The sequence below is a fragment of the Crocuta crocuta genome, unplaced genomic scaffold, assembly GCF_008692635.1.
Source record: "Crocuta crocuta isolate KB4526 unplaced genomic scaffold, BGI_CrCroc_1.0 scaffold222, whole genome shotgun sequence".
NCBI classification, from domain to species: Eukaryota; Metazoa; Chordata; class Mammalia; order Carnivora; family Hyaenidae; genus Crocuta; species Crocuta crocuta.
In genome coordinates, this window is record NW_027528806.1 from 755211 (window position 1) to 770976 (window position 15766).

At 42.7% G+C, this 15766-nt stretch overlaps 1 protein-coding gene across 3 annotated transcripts in view; it reads left to right on the forward strand.

Moving 5' to 3' along the window:
• ADAMTS12 (ADAM metallopeptidase with thrombospondin type 1 motif 12) overlaps nucleotides 1-15766 on the forward strand; it is a 286228-nt gene that overhangs the window by 2225 nt on the left and 268237 nt on the right. For all 3 annotated transcript variants that reach the window (XM_077755824.1, XM_077755825.1, XM_077755826.1), the window contains exon 2: nucleotides 5412-5773. In XM_077755824.1, coding sequence (XP_077611950.1) covers nucleotides 5412-5773 — 362 coding nt within the window. The remainder of the gene's footprint in view (nucleotides 1-5411; nucleotides 5774-15766) is intronic.

Consider the following 15766-nt stretch of genomic DNA (forward strand, 5'->3'; position numbering starts at 1 on the left):
GAAGGAGAGAGAGAGGTAGAGAGAAGGGATGAGAAAATTCTAAGATTTCTTGGTAGTAGGATGACCTGGTTTTTGCCCCAAATGACCAGCCTGTCATTTCACAATGAACCAAACTCCCAATTTCCGTTTCTACTCTGACAACATTTTTGAATAGCACCCAAATTCTGAACATTTAAACTTGCAAATCACTTCATATATCATGTCTCCCACCCTTCTTTTTACAGATGAGGAAGGGGGGTGGGGCTTGGAGATGAGTCTGTCAGTCAGCATGTATTTCATGAGCACCTATTAAATGCCACGTCACCAGAGGGGTGAAGGGAATTACACAGCATCCCACAGTTGGAACATTCTAATCCCAGATAATCATTAACATTCTAGTTCCAAGAGTTGGGCAGGGGCAGGATTTTAGCCCTGGGAAGGAGCATGGAAGTAAATCCAATCTTTCCTGGGACCCAAAATGGCAGATTTGACAAACTCTGCCCGGTATTCTTTCCACTTCGCTCACTTGTGATATATACACGTGCAACGACTTCCACAAGATTTCTTGGTTCCCAACCAAGTATCAGAACAATGGGAAATACTGTCTCCCTCACAGCATCCTGTCTCCCTTCTACAGCCGGTGACAGCCCCTTGGGTTCTTTATTCCTTGTACTCCCTGCAAGTCACCAGCTGCGTCTGTGGTCCCTTTTGTTTCTGGTGACTCTGAAATCAACAGGGCAGGCACTTGATCCCATGGTGGAGATGTGCTTTCTGCTGCGCGGGTTTGTGCAAGAGCAGAAGGAGTGTTTCAAGACAAATGTTTCAAGTGCACTTCCAGACAGATATTCTTGTCGTGCTTTTTTTTTGTGTGTGTCTTATCTGTGCTTTTTGGAAAAAAAAATGAGGGAGGAAATTATTTCATATATTCTCTTTTTTAAAATTTTTATTTTTACATTTAATTATTTTTGAGAGACAGAGATAGAGCATGAGCAGAGGAGGGGCAGAGAGAGAAGCAGACACAGAATCTGAAGCAGGCTCCAGGCTCTGAGCTGTCAGCACAGAGCTGACGCAGGGGGCTTGAACCCACGAACTGTGAGATCATGACCTGAGCCGAAGTCAGACGCTTAACTAACTGAGCCACCCAGGCGCCCCTCATATACTCTCTTAATGAAAAAAGAGACTTCACAGTTTAGTATTTTATTTGTGTTAATTACCGTAAGCAATTATGGTCTGGAAGTTGGTTGTCACAGGGTTCGTGAACAAATCCAACCTTGTGTGTTGTACTTTACAACTTTGAGGGGATCAACACTATTCTCCACAACTTGACACATACAGTTTTCTATGATTAAAAGATATTTGAAAAGTTACAACAACCCATGGAAGAGAATTATGAAAATGAACTATTACAGAATTTCCTTGCCCTTTTTAATAAAGAGTCTTAGAGATTCATTGCTCTCTAAGATGGAAATAATCAAAGTAAAGAATAAGTATAGATTTAACCTAAGCTATAAAATCTGGCAAGTAAATATTCTCTCATTTCTTTCCTTTCTTTCTAAGCAGAGGGTAAAAGATCGCTTGGTGTTCTGTATTTTCAAAAGCACCTGCACCAACAGCCTCACTCAGAGTTTCTCAGGAAGTATCATCCAAGTTTGTGACCAAGGGTTTCAGGTCTAATTTCCAGTAAGGCAAATCCAAGTATTCAGGGCTTATAATGTATTTCCATAAACCTGCAGATGGTAATGTGATTACAGTGTGTCTCAGGTCCCACTGCCCCCAGCCCTGTTGACACCCCACCTTGACATCTGGTTATCAGTGGTAGACGCTTGAGAAGCAGCAAAGACAGAGGTTAGAAGGGTGGGCTCTGGGGTCAGATTGGCCCAGAATGAATCCTCACCCCTCTTCATTGTCTTTTTACAGTGGGGGGAAATGAGGGCTAAGATGAGGGACACTGTTAATAATACCTGAACCAGAGAACTGTCAGGATTAGACAGGACCAAGCTGATATACTCTAAATGCTGTGCTTGACCATAGAAATGGTAAAATAAGGAGCCCTTATTGTTTCCTGACATCTTATTTCTCCATTCCTGTCATATCCCTTCTGAGCTGTGCTTTCTATTGGCCACAGTCATAGCCACTTCATCTTCCAAACTGACTAGCTACTGAGAGGAAGCCAAGGTGAGCATGGGACTCTGCCTTGTCTCTGCTTGGAGGTTACTTTTATGGCCACAGGGATCCTTGGTGGCCAAGTTTCTATCTTTAATACCAATGATAGCTACTGAGTGCTACTTGTCAAGCACTCTTCTAAATCTATTACATATAGGAATACACTAGATCCTCAAAACCACCCTAGGAGGTAGGTACTATTATTACGCCCTTGTACAGGTGAGGCAAATATGTGGGCCACCGGCATAAGTCACAGCCCTTAAGTCCCGTGGCCTCTCATTTCTGCCCAAACTTACAGGCTGATGTGGCTTCGTCGCTGTTTTGTGTGCAGTCAAATCAAGAGGCAAGCGAATCTTATCTCTCATTACTCCACCTGATACACAGGCAATTATTATCTCCATTTATTGCTGGGAAAATTGAGGCCTCATAAGGAAGCCAAGCCGTTCTTTTCTTGTCAGGTCATCATCCCTGTCACTTCTACTAGGTCACACTCTCTGCCAAGTGCAACTGCTTATGTACATGAAGGGCAATGGCTAAGAACATGGTTTTGAAATAGGAAGCATGAGGTTTCAATATGGATAATGTTGCATATTGACTCTGTGACCTCTCTTAGGCTCAGTTTCTTCTGAAATGGGAATTCACTGAATCTCCTGAATGAGAAGAGACTTGTGGTACTTGGATCATAGCAGGTGATCATGAAATGGTTACTATGGTTATTATCATTATATTATTATATAGCCAGCCTATGCTGGCTCTCGTAAAAAACCATTAGATCAAAAGCAGCTGGGTCAAAAGATCTAAATTTGTTTGCTCTTTTATTCTTTGAGCAATAAGTGCTGGAGCTTAGGCAAGCTTTATATTTTATTTTATACTTTCAGAAATCATGTTGAATTCTTCGAGATGTATGTTTAGAAGACAGGCCTTATAAGGGACAAAGGAACTTCTCCTGAGAAGAGTCAGTATCTGGGCAGTACCCATGTACAGCTGGTCCCATTGCAAGATGATGGCTATACACTGTTGAATAAGACTTTTTATGCCCTTAACTTCCCTCCACTGCTCATCCTGGGGAAGCCAGAGACAGCATCATCACTAGTAGAAGAAAAGAGAATAATACTATGGAGGTCAACTACATCCACCCTTACCCCACCCAATGTGGCCTTTCCTCTCTTAAGGTCTGAACTTGGAAGGGCAGTGAAACTCTGATACAAAAGATGTCCAATACTCCTTGGGGAGGACAGAGGACTGAGTCAATTTGACTCCTAGGTCATGGCACACTAGCATCATTAATTTGTGCAAAACCCCTTGTTTGCTTTTTTTAATGCATTTTTGTCCCTACTTCCGTTCCTCCTCACGAAAAACCATTTTAATGGGTTCCATATGTATTTTTTGTTCGCATATGTTCTGGCAGACTTTGTATTATTGTTTTTGTGTGCATGTATTTTCCATTGATGTAGATGGCTCTGTATTCACTTGTATGGTTTCTTATTTTTCAGCGAACATTGTTTTTAAGGATTTTTCCATATGCCGTGTGATCTCTTGCTCCTACCTGCTGCAATTAGAAGCAATGGGTCTGGATTTTTTTTACACCTTAACATTGATACTATTTATTAGTAACTAAGAGTGAAAACTCTGCGCTCTGCCCATATTTCATCCAAAGCAAAAGTGAGCAATTTCACAAAGTGTGTTTGAAGGCAGTTATCTGGGGGGGGAAAGGCTGTTTTACAAATGTACTCCATTAAGCCTTGTTCTTTTTTTTTTAATGTTTATTTATTTTTGGGAGAGGGAGACAGAGTGTGAGTGGGGGAGGGGCAGGGAGAGAGGGAGACACAGAATCTGAAGCAGACTCCAGGCTCCAAGCTGTCCGCACAGAGCCCGATGCGGGACTTGAACTCACGAATCGTGAGATCATGCCCTGAGCCGAAGTCGGACGCTTAGCTGACTGAGCCACCCAGGTGTCCCTAAACCCTGTTCTTATAATTAACCAGCTACAAATGTGCTCCCTGATACAGCGACACATTGCAAGCCAGGCACCTGCCATGTGCAAGGTTCTAGGCTCCAACGGCTTTGGGAATAAAGTCAGATGAACAAAAGGCTTTGTAAAATGACACTATTCTGGGAGCTACAGAGAGTAAGGACCTGGGTGGGGGTCCAAAGGAGGAAGAACTTCAATCAGAGACTTTAAGAGAAAGAAGAGGAGGAACTAGAGTTGAGACTCGAGTTGAGAGTTGAACTCTAGCTGAGACTAGAGTTGAAAGCATAAATGGAAATTCCCAGGGTATTGGTAGAAAGTGCAAAAAAACACTATAGCTGGGGCAGTCATTGAACAAAGCAATGCAAGCTAGAAAGTGCAAGAAATCTCTCCAGGGGGTAGCAAGTGGAATTTGTTTCTCTCTCTCTCTTCCTTCCTCCCTTGCTCCTTTTCATTTTTTCTTTTCTTTTCTTTCCTTTTTTCTCCCTCTGAAGCAGAGGATTAGTTATTTTACTAAGTGGCTAACGGTTTGCTTGAAGTAGCCTGTAATCCTGAGTGATGATTAGCCCCTGCTAGTTAGATTCGTTGTTATTCTCAAAGATCAGAATGAAGAGGAGGTGGTGGGGATTTAAACATGAGCAGTTCAAAAGGCGAATGTCCCCGTGTGTGGCAGGGACAAGTGTTACCGTCTTGCATTTTTAAAGTAGCAGTTTTCATCTTACCTTTCTATTTTGTATGTTTTGTAAAAATAAAAAGACACATCCAAGTTTCCTTAAACAGCCTTTGCTACTTTATGGAACACAGGCTGCAACGGGTGTGAAGTTTGTCAGGTGTATAGGGTGGGTTAGCTGTTTTTCATTTTCCCTGTAACCTGAGTTAATGGGAAGTTCCTGAGGCATTTAAGCTCTTTATAATCAACAGTGGAGCTCTGTGATTTGTATTAATGAACTCAAGCCTTGAAATATTCCTCATACTGACCATGCCCCTTTTCTAACAGTACCCCTCATGCATTAATTCTCATTTTAATTTGTCTCCGGCAAAACATCTGCCATCCAGAGCTATGCCTTTGTGTCCGTGCAGACTGCCACGTGTCATCAATGAGGGGTCCCGAGTCCATTTGAGTTGCTCAGCGAATTTACTGTTAACAGTGCTCGTGTGGTAGATGAGATCTCTAAACTTCAGGTCAGGTATTTTGCAATCCACAAGCTCAAGTCTAAGCTCCAACTGGCAGAGCATTTACCTTGCTAAAGACTCATCAGGGAATTCTCTCAGTTTTATTTTTTGTCTCCGTTTCTTTCAGCGCTTTTCATCAAGGCCCTGCCAGAATATCACCTGGTGGCTCCTGTCCGCGTAGATGCCAGTGGGCGTTTTCTGTCCTATGGCCTGCGTCATCCCACCACCAGCAACAGGAGGAAGAGAGATTTGGATGGCCCGGAGGGTCCGGTGTACTACAGAATTTCACACGAGGAGAAGGACCTGTTCTTTAACTTGTCAGTCAACCAGGGATTTCTTTCCAAAAGCTATATCGTGGAGAGGAGATACGGAAACCTTTCCCGTGTTAAGATGGTGGCTTCCTTGGCACCCCCCTGCCATCTCAGGGGCACAGTTCTGCAACAGGGCACCAGAATCGGGGTTGCAGCACTCAGTGCCTGCCAGGGACTGGTGAGTGCCCGGGTCCATCACTTCCCTTCTCTGTCCCCAGGCCCCTAGAGTCTCGTCCTGCATATCCAGTATCAGTGGGTTCATAGACACATTCAGCGCGTGCAGAGTGAACACTTGTGATGTGTATGGCCCTGGCTGCCAAATGGGTTGGGGATAAATGCATAAAATCACATAAAAAGTTGATCAATCTGGGAGGTATGGAGAGAAAGGCACTGAGGGTTCAGAGCAGGGAGAACTTCGACCAGGAACAGCATGGGAGGAGGTGGGTCTTCAACCTCTGAGGCAGCTCGGAAGGTATTGTGACTGACTGGCTGCTTAGCCCCTTTTGAATTAGGAAAACCTGAATTTGGACTGAGTGAGAGGCTTACCAGTAATGATAGTGTTGTCAGTACCTGCTGTGGTATAATGGTTTACTGTGTGTGCTTGGTAATCAGACTCGGTGTGGAAACTTAGGCTGTTTGTTTATCCCTTTGTGCCTTTGTTTTCTTGTTTGTAAAGTGGAGATAATGATAGTACCCATCTCATAGAAAAAGGATTGGCAAAGTATGGCCCACTGACCAAATCTGGAGTGCCTCTTGTTTTTATTTTTATTATTTTTTAAAAAAATGTTTTATTTATTTTTGAGAGAGAGAGAGAGAGCAAGGACGGGAGGGTCAGAGAGAGAGGGAGATACAGAATCTGAAGCAGGCTCCAGGCTCTGAGCTAGCTGTCAGCTCAGAGCCCGACGTGGGGCTCGAAGCCGTGAACTGCGAGATCATGACCTGAGCCGAAGTCGGACGCTTAACCAACTGAGCCACCCAGGTGCCCCTGCCTCTTGTTTTTATAAATAAAGTTTTATTGGAACACAGATAAGCCCATGTGTTTATATTGTATATGGCTGCTTTTGAACTACAACAGCAGAGCTGAATAGTTGGGATAAGGACTGTATGGCCCATCAGGCCCCCAAATTGCTATCTGGCTTTTACAGAAAAAATTTACTGGCCCTATAGTACAGTATTGTGAGAATGGAATGAATTAATATATATAAAAAACTTAGAAGAGCGTTTAGTAAATAATGCAGTCAATGGATGTTGGCTGTCATGTTGAATAACTTTATTGAGGAGTTAATTTGAGCCTGAGTTCTTCTCCCCCTTACCAGTCACCCTCTCATCCTCTCCTCTTCCCCCTTGTTTTGAGGAACCCCTAATCTACTTTCTGTCTCTGTTATCTACCTATGTAAAATCTTGTTTTAATCAGCTTTCCAGGAGATTCTGATGTTCACTAAAGTTTAAGAAGCATTGGACTAGAGAGCCGTCATTCATAACCCTGACTGAACATTCGGATCAACCCAGGAGCTTTTAAAAAGCACCCGTGCACCCCTCTTCCCAGATGTTCCGATTTACCTGGTCTGAGAGTGAAGCTCAGACATCAGTATTTTTTTAAAGCTCCCAAGGAAATTCTAATGTGTGGTGTTGCCAGCCAATGGATCAGCGTGAGCAGGTACTAATTAGCAACATTAGCCAATATTACTCTAAAGTAGCAGCTTTCCCAAGTAATTCTAATGTGCAGCCAGGGCTGGCAACTGCTGCTCTCAATTGCCCCCTTTTTTCCTTTTATGCTTTCGAAGGGAGATTGCACACTGGCTAGCATTATCTCAGGCTTGGGAACAGAATGGTAGACGCTTTTCAATTTCAAATGGCCCCAGGGAGCAGTGCAAACTACCATGTGGGCATTTTCAGATTCAGATTCCAGATTCATTCTAGGTACTGGAGCACAAAGAAGCAAATATTAACTAATGGACTAATGTGGTAGCCAGGATGATGGAAGATTTTAGATTCAAATCACTAAATGATTTTGTCAGAAGAACCAATCTACTGGGACTAGTTTTGAGCCTTTCACACAGAATTGAACAATCAGTGGATAGTTATAAAATAGGCCATACAATCCAAATGAGTTTCTTTCTTTTCTGTGAGCATCCAAACTGGCTGGCTTCAAGTTCATTTGCTCATGTGCCGTCATCATCAGTGCTTCTCATCAAAAGGATAGTGGTTGGACTTGTGTCTGGTTTCTCCTGATCACTTGTCTGGGATCTGATCTCTGGGATATTTATTTTCCTTTTTACCAAAACACAACCCCACGCTCAAATTCACAGGATGGCAGGCTTAGGATATATTGGCTTTTAAGCCATCTACCATCCTAAGGACAGAGATGGCATTTGGGGAAGCTTTTTGAGGAAGAAAACAGTCTCATGTGGAAGAAGACGTGAGCTTCTCCTTCCAATGGCTCAGGGCTGCCATATTCTTTGCCATCTTGATGCTGGAGGCTGCGTTCTCTTGGTGTTGTCTTGAATTTAAGGTCCATTTAGTTTCCCTTGGAGCAGGTTCGGATGGTCGCAAACTGAAGACCCAAGAAAGGTCTCTCATGAAAGGGTGTGGGATGGCCTCCTTCCTCCATTTAATGCCTTCCACACACCACCGGTCCCCATCATTTTGGGAGCTGCTCTCAGACACAGTCAGTCTGTGTCCCTCCCGGCAGCCCCTCCTTGGTCATCTTTAACCTTCCCACCACCCTCTCCACTTAAGCCCTTATAACCTTGAAGTTATAGAATTTTTTTTGAAACAGTTTAATTGATTTGTTCCATTCTAGGTTTTTTGATGGAGACACTGTGTTGTTGTTCAATCAGTTAGACTTGGACATGATCCTCAGTGGGAACCGATACCTGTGAGAATTCCAGCGGGGTGGTTTTGGGTTTGCTACTACCAGGGAGCCTATCGGATTTGCTCCAGGCTTGTTTGTTGTTAGTATTTCAGCGGAGATTTCTGCAAAGTATACTACACATTTATGTATGATATGGGACTGGGGTTCTGACCCTTCACACGTACCCCACTTCTACTGAGGGCTTGGTCTAGGCTCCCGTTACCTGGGCTGGATACCTGAGTCCGTAAATATTTGTAACATTTGTTATTTTAATAAATATTTTAAATTTTTATTCACAGTTAGGGATAGTATTTCTTAGCTCAGGCTTTATTGAAGTGAATACAGGTTTTGGTTCTATCTTAAACCCTAGTCTCAATTCCAGCCTCTACTGGAGAATTAGATCCTGACTCCTAATCCAAATAGCTCTCTTTCTTGAGGGCCACTCAGCTTCTACTCCCGCTCAACTCTCTTTCCTTTTCCCTTTTGGCACCTTGAGATTTGTTTTCTTGTTCCAAGCTCCAACTATGGGTTACAGTTTTCAGAGAGGTATTATTTTTAGTTTTTTTTTTAAGTTAAACTTTTTATTTTGAGATCGTTGAGGATTAATATGCAGTGGTAAGAACTAATACAGAGAGATCCCATGTACCCTTGACTCAGTCCCTCCCAATGGTAACATCTTACAAGATTACTGTACAGTATCCTAGGCAACAGTTTCACATTGGTATAGTCCAGATGCCCAACGTTCCATCACAAACAGTTCCTCTTGTTGTCCTTATGTAGCCACACCCAGTTCCTTCCTGCCTCCATCCCCTTCGCATGTGTACATTTTATATTTAAGTCATAATCCATTTTGAGTTAGTTTTTGTAGAAGATGTGAGACTTAGGTAGAAGTTCATTCTCTTTTTTTTACTTGTGGCCTGTGACTATCTAGCTGCTCCAGCACCGTTAGTTTTAAAAAGGCTAACTTCCCTCCATTGAATTGTTTCTACATTTGTCAAATTCTTTTGGAAGTATTTTTGTGAGTCTATTTCTGAGTTTTGTGTTCTAGTCCACCAATAGAATCTTTATTACTATAGCTATGTAAGTAGTCTGGAAATCCAGGAGACTGATTCCTACCATTTTATTTTTTCCCAAAATTATGTTCGTAATTCTAGTTCCTTTGCCTTTCTATATAAATTTTAGAACAGCTTAACCACAAAAATTTGCTGAGATTTTGGTAGGAATTATATAAATCTATGTATAAATTTGTGGAATTGACATTTGTTGTATTTAGTCCAATCCATGAACAGGATAGGTCTCTTCCTGTTCTTCCCATGAGTCCTATCTAGGTTGACTGGTAGGAGTGAAAGGTCCGTGAGGCTTGGTCTTCTCTCCTTCACAAGGTGAGAATTCTGTAGCTCCTTGGGAGGGATTGTAAATCTCACTCTGATGACATTTCTCACCAGGAAATCTCCCAGACATTTTCCTCGTATGTATCACCCATTAGGTGGGCTGTCCTTACGCACCGGTAGGCTTATCCCACCTATAAGGTTGTTAGTGTGAATAGACAATGAGGCTGTTAAATGGACTGTAATAATTGCCTTGTATTTTTTTTTAATTTACTTTTCTGGGTCAGAGAATTTATTTGGGGAAAAGTTAGTGAAATCATTTTTTTGCAAATTTGTTCCCTTTGTTCGCTCATATTTATCCTTCAAGTGTTCTGTTTTGGGGAGTTTTTAAATCTAAATCGGTCAGGTGGAATCATAGTTTCTTTTGTGCTGAGCCTCACTGTCTCCCCCACTGCTGAAAGATGGCTCCTGGTGGGATGACCACATTATATTCACAAGGGAGATTTTGCTCATCGATTCAGAGCATGTCTGGAGAAGAGTCTGCTGTGGTGTGACCTACGTTTCTATGCCTCATTAGTATGATCTATGATTTCTTTTCAGCTTGAAGAATTCCAGCATCTAAACACTTTGTATAGGTTTTTAAGTGTGCAAGTGTCTCAAAAGTTGTAGCAAGAACCTTTATTTCAGTCACTGCCTTAACCCTTACATGCCCCTTGCAAACTATTCCTACATGGAAACAGGGATAATCACATTAGTCATCTCTTCCTATCTCACACAATTGTAGACAACACCTTCATGTACTTTCAAAAAGTATCCAGCTCTCTTGTTGGCTTAGGAGTAGCTGAATTTCTTCACCTACATTGTTGGGGCACTTCATTAAAATTGCTCTAGTCAGGTCATCAGTGAACTTCGGGTTGCCAGTGGGCGCCTCTCTCTGTTTTCACTGTACTGGTGTTTCAGCAACCATTTGACACAATTTCTGTTTTTATGTATTTTTTTCTCTTGGCTTAAGCGATACCACATTATTATGGTTTTACTCCTACCTGCCACTCTGAGAGTTTTGTCTCACCATCCTTTGCTTCTTTCCATTTCTTTAATTACTAGAGTGTCCCGGGGCTTTGTCTGTAGCTCCGTCTTCTCTAACTTCACCCTCTTATTAGGTGAGCCTGACCAGTGCCAAATGCTATCCACTCATCTGTCAGTTTATCTGCCCATCTGCCCATGTGTTCGTTCGCCATTTATCATTATCATCTGTTTAATCATGTATTTGTATAATTATCTATCATCACTATCTATCATCTATCTATCTATCTACCTACCTACCTATCTATCTATCATTTATATCATCTAGCTCTATCTCCATACATGTATGTGAATAACTACTAAATTTGTGTATCTAACTCTAATATTTCTTGCAGCTCCAGCTGTCTATGTGCCATTTCCACACGTCTGCCTAATAAGAATCTCAAATTTGACATGCTCAAGGCAATACTCCTGATTCCCTCCTCCTGCAGTCTTCCCCATTGCTGTACATGTCACTCTATTCTTTCAGTTGCTCAGGCCAAAACCCATGGACTCATCCTATAATTGACTCATCTCTTTCATACTCTGTATTTATTCTTATCAGCAAATGTTGTCCGCTCTTCCTTCAAACTATCTGCACAATCTACCACTCTTATCACTTCCACAGCTAACACCCTAGTCTGGTCATTCTCAACAGGGGTAGTTTTGCCCTATAGGGGACATTTGGCAATATCTGGAAATATTTTTGGTTGTCACAACTGGGAAAGGGATGGCTGCTTCTGGCTTCTGGTACGTAGAGGCCAACGATGTTGGAAACTTTCTATAAACCACAGAATGACCCTCCATGACAAAGAATTATATGGTACAAAATGTCAATAGTTGAGAAACTCTGCCCCAGTTCTAGTCACCATCATGTCTCTTCCAGACATGGCATTGACCTCCCAAGTGGTTCCTCCACTTCCTCTCTTAATTCCCTGCAAGCCATTTCTCACGTAGTGGCCAGACTGGACTTCTAAACACATTTGTAGAGCAGTGCACTCTGCTGCTTAATATCTCTACTTATTTCCTGTCATAGTAGAATAAAATCTGAATGTCTTGTCCTGGCTTCCAGGCTCCCTCTGATCTGGTCACTGCCTACCTCCCTGGCCTCCTACCCCCTCACCTGGCCCTCCAGCCATACTGACCTCTCTTGTCTTTTAAGTGTACAAAGCACACTCCGGCCTTATCACCTTTGCATTCATGTTCCCTCTGACTAGACCCTCTTCTCTCAGATTTCTACCTTGCTGCTCCTTGTCATTTAGATCCCAGCTTATGATCTTCCCTGACCACTCAATCTAAACTAGAAGCCTCCAGTGTTCTATCACATTGCCCATTTTATTAAAAAAAAAAAACCCAAAAAACCCAACCCTATCATACCTGATGTTTTCTTTTCTTTTTTGCTTAACTTTCCTTTTCCTCTCCCTGTCTTGTTCACACATGTTTAGCTATTCCATAGTAAACCTTCAATAAATACTGGTTGAAGGGATGGATGTGTTTGTTTCAGCGTTTAGCCTTTTACTGCCCCAAGTTTTTATAGACCTCCTCCAGGCTGTGGCTTCACAATGAGATTATATTTCCTCAATTACCCAGACAATGGCTTGAATACCACCTATTGACTTCTATAATGCAGTCTGTTTAAATGGTCCCTAAATCACTTCTAGTGGGTGCCCAGGGCACTGGGCTCACCACAGCAGTGTGCTGTTGCTCTGCTCCGTGGCCCTCCTGGGCACCCTCCTGGGCTTCTCACCCTAAGAACACTGACAGCCTCCATAAAGTTGGCTTTGGGAAGATGACATTGCTATCAATTTTTCTATTCTCTCCTGAGCCTGAGTCAGGCCTTTTCTTAGTTCTGCAAAGCACATCAGATTCCAAACTGTAATTATCAGTAAGACGTTTTAGAAGGTTTGCATATGAAGGAAAGGAAGGTACAATACAAATAATAACTCAAAACTTCTCTTCACCTTGGCTGTGTAGAGTGTAGGCTGAGTTTCAAGAGGGTCTCTAACCAAGTACTTGGCCTTTTGATACGTAGGAAGGATCACCCCACCGGCAATCTCTTTGCAAAAGGGTGCACTGAAACATATTTCTTTACTGAGTTCTGGGTCCAATCACGAAGCCTTGGAGAGAGGAGGAAAACTTCCCCATCCCAGGCTCAGGCTCATCTTTGTTTCTAGTGCTTCCTCCGAGGTGTTTCTTGCAAAGAATAGCTACTCGTTTCAAGGGTAACCCCAATCTAAAGCAGCTGGGCCCCACAGGCTGTCTTTGCAAAGCAACCCCCACAAAAGTGCCCTGTCAGGGGGAGGGGTGAGGCCTGATATCCAGCTCAGGCTCTGCAAACCAAGCCAAATCCTAGCTGCAGGATGAAAAGAGGGTTTTTAATAATCCCTTTGCCCAAACCAGAGCATCTTTTTGTAATTTGTCTACTCAAATGGTGCCCTTTAAAATTCATCTGTCTAAAAGGGACGCCTTTTAAAATTTCATGTTTCTCTTGCACACCTTCTTAAAATTTGCACACATGTGCGCTACTGCAATAGTCACAGAGCCCCTTACCCACAGGATTTGACCTGGTTCTGTGGCTTCCAGACGAGAGTCACCTGGGGACACAGTCATTCATCACTAGCATGTTTCCCAAAACCTAAGTTTCTTGCAGCGGGATGGAGCGGTGGGGAGTGTATGTGCATTAACAACAGGTCCTTTCTCATTGAGCTATTGCAAGTCTTGACCAATACTTTTCCCCAATCACTTCTTCAATTCAAGGTGAAGAACATGTCTGTGTCTAATTCCTGAAACTATTGGGCTCTTTGTTTCTGATCTGCATTGAACAACCCCTTGAGGTGGAAGACAAGGGAGGAGGCCTGCTCAAGAAGAGGCAGTTCCATAGGTGCTCAGATCCTATCAAGCTGTCTAGAGAAAAATAATTTCTCCCCACAAATAGTAGTGAAACGTTTCTGCTGAAACGTATACCCAATAGCCATGTCCAAAGGCATCCCTTTGTTTCCTCGTTCCATCTTTACACTGAGGTGAAGAGAATTTTAATTTTTGTTACCAGAATTAACAGAAGGTATGCTCCAAAAAGAAATCGAATCTTAGGATGTAGGACACTATGAAGCTTTGGAATTGTCTTATAGCTTCTAACTAGATGGGCTGTTACATCATTTTAACTCTTTAAACTTTGTGAGGTTCTAATTTGCCAAAATGTTAGAATTAAGTGTTCTCCGTGTTTTTCTGTGTGAATGCTATACATGAGATCAGTGGCATTTAAAACTCTATGCTCTGTGATGGTGCCTCCATTGAGACAGGGGCGTGCTTCATAACACATTACTCCCTCAAAGGCTATTCAGTTCTTGGACCAGATGGAAAACTCTGCCAGTTCCTTTTCCATACAATCAACTTATGTAACTGTCTCTGCCCTCTTGTTCTTGAACTCCAGCTGCAGCCCGGGGTGTTAGAGCTGAGGAATGAAGTCCACTGGCAGAACTATGTGGGAAAGCTTTCCCAGCTTCTGGCCCTGCTTCCTGATCTGGAACTCTGTGACTCCTTTGCAGAAAACAGTTATTTGAGTTGTGAGTTGCCTGTGTGTCAGGGTTTGTTGTTCCTTGCCAGGAGGGAGGGAAAGAAATGATCTGTGTATCCCCTAACTCTGCTCCCAGGCGGAGGAATTCTCCGTGACCCCTGACCTTTGGGGTTGCCTGGTCAGACCCAGGCTTACTCAGACATGAGAGTTGGAACTGGCTGGTGGGAGACTCCACCCTATCAGTGCTTTGTGTTACAGGCTCATAAACATGAGCATAATTTCCCCCTCCTCCTTTTTCATCTTTCTGCTTCCTTTTCAATGTGTCGGGTTCATCTTGTGCATTCCCAGCATGATGGATTGGAAATGAGAGAGAAAACTGAAGAAGGTATATTTCAAGAAGCAGCATTGTTTTCTTTCTTTGCTGGATCTTGAATTAGGGACCTTCTCTATGGACCAGGTATAGGTCAGGAGAAGAAATGACTCTCATCTTATGGGAGATAAGAGGCCAGAGCTCTGTTTATTATGGGTTAATTACTTGGCTTATGGATTCACACAAATGCAGATACAGATGTTACTCCCTTCTCCTGTATATCTCTTCTCTGAAGACTTTATTTTGAACCTCATTTCTGTTTTCACTACAGACACTGAAGATTGGGTGTCCAGAGTTTCCCACTTGATGTTCATAGATGAATATTTCTCTTCTTTTTTGATCAAGTATGAGTCATAGGTCCAGGAAACTTAAATATTAGCTTTCAGAAAGCTCTAGTTCTTTTCAAAAACATCTCCATTGACTAACTAATATTAATTAGACCTTTGGAAAATGAGAAAATAGGAGGCCTGGGTTTTAGGTTTTGTAACTGAAAAATGTTTGACTTGCTAGTTGGAGATGGTTTTTCAGTGTGACATAACTAACTTATTTTTGGCCAGTCAATCTATGTCAGAGAGCCGGAGCCAGGTCTGTGGAGACGTGGCATATTTTCCATACAGAGCAATCCCGCTGGATTTGGGAGTCAGAGGAGCTGGGCTCAAGTCCTAGTTCAATACTTACTAACCCTGTGATGTTAGTTGAGATCCTTTGCCTTTTTGGGTCTGTTATTTGAGTGGACTGGGTCCTTGCTACTAACTGTGTGGCCCATGGACCATCAGAATGTACATCACCAGGGAACTTGTTAGTAATGCAGATTCTCAGATCCTACCCCTGACTTGCTGAATCAGAACCTACATTTTAATAAGGGCCCCAAGTAATTTGTATGTGCATTAAAATTTGACAGGCATTGGTCCACCAAACCCAGAGACACTAGTCCTGTGTGAGTTCACCTTTTTACATATTGCATCCTTTCGGCAAATTGTTGGCCCAAATACCTAATGAAGCTTAGAAACAGTGGGGGGGGGCGGGGGGGGGGGGGGGGGGTG